The sequence below is a fragment of the Octopus bimaculoides genome, chromosome 4, assembly GCF_001194135.2.
Source record: "Octopus bimaculoides isolate UCB-OBI-ISO-001 chromosome 4, ASM119413v2, whole genome shotgun sequence".
Classification (NCBI taxonomy): domain Eukaryota; kingdom Metazoa; phylum Mollusca; class Cephalopoda; order Octopoda; family Octopodidae; genus Octopus; species Octopus bimaculoides.
In genome coordinates this window covers 7,442,122-7,445,958 of record NC_068984.1, presented here as the reverse complement: position 1 = coordinate 7,445,958, position 3,837 = coordinate 7,442,122, and the positions used below count along the sequence as shown (strand labels likewise).

Below are 3,837 nucleotides of genomic sequence, written 5' to 3'. Positions count from 1 at the left end.
GTTTTCTTTTTTTCTTTTGTTTTTTTTTGTATTTTTTTTCTCTTTTCTTTATCTGAAAACGTTGCTATGGTAACTATTTCAGCTTGTCACCCGGATAGTGGATAACCTGCTGAACAGAAGAAACGAAGTCGGGTGGAATGCTACTGAGCCGAGCGGAACGGAGGGCGAAGCATTGATGTCAGTTATGCGTAACTTTTCCGAAGTTATATCTCGAAGACTGGAATATCATGTAAAAGACAGGAAGCTGTCGAAAGGGGAAGCAATGATACGGCAGTCAAAAGCTAACATTTGTAAGTTCACCTGTTTTTGATTCTTTGCAGTTTTTTTTCCTACTTCTGTGCGTTGTTTGATCAAAATGAAAATGGTTTAATTAACAAACGTAGTCATTTTATTTGTGAACACAACTGATTTTGAGTGTAAAAATGTTGCGTCGGTTATAATTAAAAATGTTGGTTCGGTTATAATTAAAAATGTTGGTTCGGTTATAATTAATTGCATTTGTTTACACGTGATCGTTACATAGACGTGTAGAAACTAACACCGAATCCACCCTGATCCACCCTGATCCACCCTGATCCACCACTGGCCAAACAGGCGCGAAAGAAATTTCTTTGTCCTGTCAAAAAGGGATGGATGATTTTTTTCCCTTCGACTTACCACCTGAGCCGTGTCAGTTAAGGTTCAAGTGGACAGGAGGCGACCTACTAAGGTAGGAATTACTACTGTGGTATGTTTGTCCTTCTAGTTGTCATGACCATTATAAATACAGTCAGACATGCGATGGAGGCAGAGAGCTATCACCAGGCAAACTGTCAAGAGACAGCCTTGCGCCAGTTAAACAGCCAACGGAGAACCACATCTTCAGCATGAACGGCCCAACACAGCAGAAGTAGCGAAACATAAACAGATACGACTGAATGATCAATGCACACACAGACACAAAACATGCCCGGTTCTACCTCATCATATCGACAAAGTATTTCCCCTGTTATTTTCTTCTTCGCCAACTTACTTACTTCTTACTTACTTCTTCGAAGTAAGTTGGTAATGCTTGTAGTGGATTTTCTAGGGTATGCAACTAGTAAATGCAAGTGTCGTTTAACTAAATTATTTAAACCACAATCCGATGCTTTCCCATTGTTTTACTTTGATGTTGTTCACATGCTTATTTCATCTGCGACCTCAGCATCTTTTGCTATACCTTTCCCACTACAAACGTATTTAAAATTAGGCGGATATACGAATATGCATTCATAAAACATACAGAATGAGCTACATGATGAAATGTTGAAATGAACATATATTTAAATTCTTTTATTCTTTTAATCTTTTGCTTGTTTTATTCATTTGACTGCGGCCACGTTGGAGCACCCCCTTTAGGCGAAAAAAATCCATCCGAAAACTTATTCGTTGTAAGCCTAGTACTCATTCTGTCGGTCTATTTTGCTGAACCGCCATCTTACTAGGTCATAAGCACACCAACATCGGTTGTCAAGCGATGGTGAGGAGACACACACACACACACAGCCATGCCTGCGTCTATGTCTATGTCATACATACATATATGCATGCATGCATGCATGTATGTATGTTTGTATGTATGTATGTATGTTTGTATGCGCATGTATGAGTGTGTGTATGTATGTGTCATGATTACTATTATTTTTGTTACTATTATTAAGAAGGCGATGGCCTAGCGCAATCGCTAATGTCGCAGAAAATGCTTAGCACTATTTCTTCCGTCTCATAACATTCTGAGCTCAAATTCTGCAGACGTTGACTTTGCCTTTCAACCTTTCGGGGTCGGTAAAATAAATACCAACTGAGTACTAAGGTCGATGCAATCCGCCAGCCACTACCCACAAATTGTCAGCCTTTGAACCTAATTTCTTTTTCTTTCTACTCTAGGCGCAAGGCCCGAAATTTTGGAGGAGGGGGGGGGGCGAATCGATTAGATCGACTCTAGTGCTTAACTGGTACTTCTTTAGTCGACCCCGAAAGGATGAAAGGCAAAGTCGACCGCGGCAGAATTTGAACTCAGAACACGAAGACAGACGAAATATTGCTAAGCATTTCGACCTGGTGGTAACATTTCTTATTTCTTTACGGTCCACAAGGGGTTAAACATAGAGGAGACAAACAAGGACAGAAAAACGGATTAAGTCGATTACATCGACCCAGTGCGTAACTGGTACTTAATATATCGACCCCGAAAGGATGAAAGGCAAAGTCGACCAAGGCGGAATTTGAACTCAGAACGTAGCGGCGAACGAAATACCGCTAAGCATTTCGCCCGGTGTGCTAACGTTTCTGCCAGCTCATCCCCTTCTTTTGAACCTATATTAGAAACATGGCGGTGAGCTGGTAAGATGGTTTTCGCGCTGAACAAAATATGTAGCGACATTTTTTGCGATTTTACATTCAGAGATCAAATAACGTCCAAGTCGACTTTCTTATATTTTTGAAGTCGATGAAATAGGTACCATATCAGCACTGACACCAACAACTGATTTCAGGCCGAGGATTATTATTATTGTTGTAGTTGTTCTTGCTGTTCAACATTTGGTAGTTTCAGACAGAGTTCTACTGCATCACCTGCTGCACATCTGTGTTGCTGAAGAGTGTGTGTGCAGCATTTTGAATTTTTCTGTTGGGTATCCGACCTGTAGTGTACATATTGTGGAGGTTGTTCATTTTATCGGATATTTACTGTACAGAATGTCCTGTGTTTGTCGATTGTTTTATTTGGGTTGCACTATTGAATTGATACTGACTTGCGTAGGATGTGGTCAGTTCCTAGCAGGGCTACTTTTTGGATAGTGTGTAGTGTTAAATGTTCAGGTATAGCTTCTATGTTTTTGTTCACACATTTTTTTTTTATTATAACCAATTATCCAGTCTATAAGTGAGCAGGTATTTCTTTCCCGATCCTTGATTGTTATGTCTGGACGATTAGCCTTTATTTCTTTGTCAGCTTGAACAGATATATCCCAGATTTTGACCTGATCGTTGTCATGTACCTTGTTTTGTACATGTTTATACCATTTCCTGTTCGTTTTAATGCTGTAGTTTTGGCCTGTTGTCCAGTGGATATAATTATTTATTTTGTCATGTCCGTATGTACACTGGACAGCCAATGACGTGGTCAACTATCTCGTGGCGCAGGTTGCAAATTTTGCATTTGGTATTGAAACCTGTTTTCATTATTTTGCTTTTATAGTTGTTTCTGGTCAGGTATTGATCTTGTGCAGCAAGAATCAGTCCTTCCGTTTCTGCATGTAGTCCAGAACTGTTGAGCCACTGTTGGCTTTTACTTAGGGTGACTTCTCTGCGAAGCCTTCCAGGGCATTGGTTGTAGAATGATTTTTTTCTCTCATTTCTTCTTTACTATATTTTTGTAGTTCTGTTTTCATGTTTTTTGGATTTTTTTTGTTTTGTCTCTTTCACCATTTCTGCATTGTTGTCTTCTGAGATCAGTAAATCACTGAGGTTTGTTTTTCTGGTTTCTAGTTTATCTCCTCCTTGCGTAAACAAACAGGCGTTTCCTTTTCTTCCGTTTGCTTTCTTACATATAATAGTCTTCCGCTTTTGGTTTCTAAGTATTTTGCTAGTACTACTGCTGTTGTGGTTGTTGTTGTTATTGTTGTTGCTTTTTGCTGTTGTTTGTTGTTATTTTTCTTTGCTCTTCCTCTTTACTACTACTACTACAACTACTGCTGCTGCTGCTGCTACTACTACTACTACTGTTATTAGCTATATAAAATATCTTTAGTGAAAGAAGATTAACAAAGACATAATGAAAAGAAGGTGGAGGCGCAATGGCCCAGTAGTTAGGGC

General features: G+C 39.4%; 1 protein-coding gene across 4 annotated transcripts in view; it reads left to right on the top strand.

Annotated features, from left to right (window-relative positions):
* The window catches only part of LOC106870405 (cadherin EGF LAG seven-pass G-type receptor 1), a 535,294-nt gene that overhangs the window by 321,522 nt on the left and 209,935 nt on the right, over positions 1 to 3,837 (top strand). For all 4 annotated transcript variants that reach the window (XM_014916457.2, XM_052966877.1, XM_052966875.1 and 1 more), the window contains one exon: positions 83 to 290. In XM_014916457.2, coding sequence (XP_014771943.1) covers positions 83 to 290 — 208 coding nt within the window. The remainder of the gene's footprint in view (positions 1 to 82; positions 291 to 3,837) is intronic.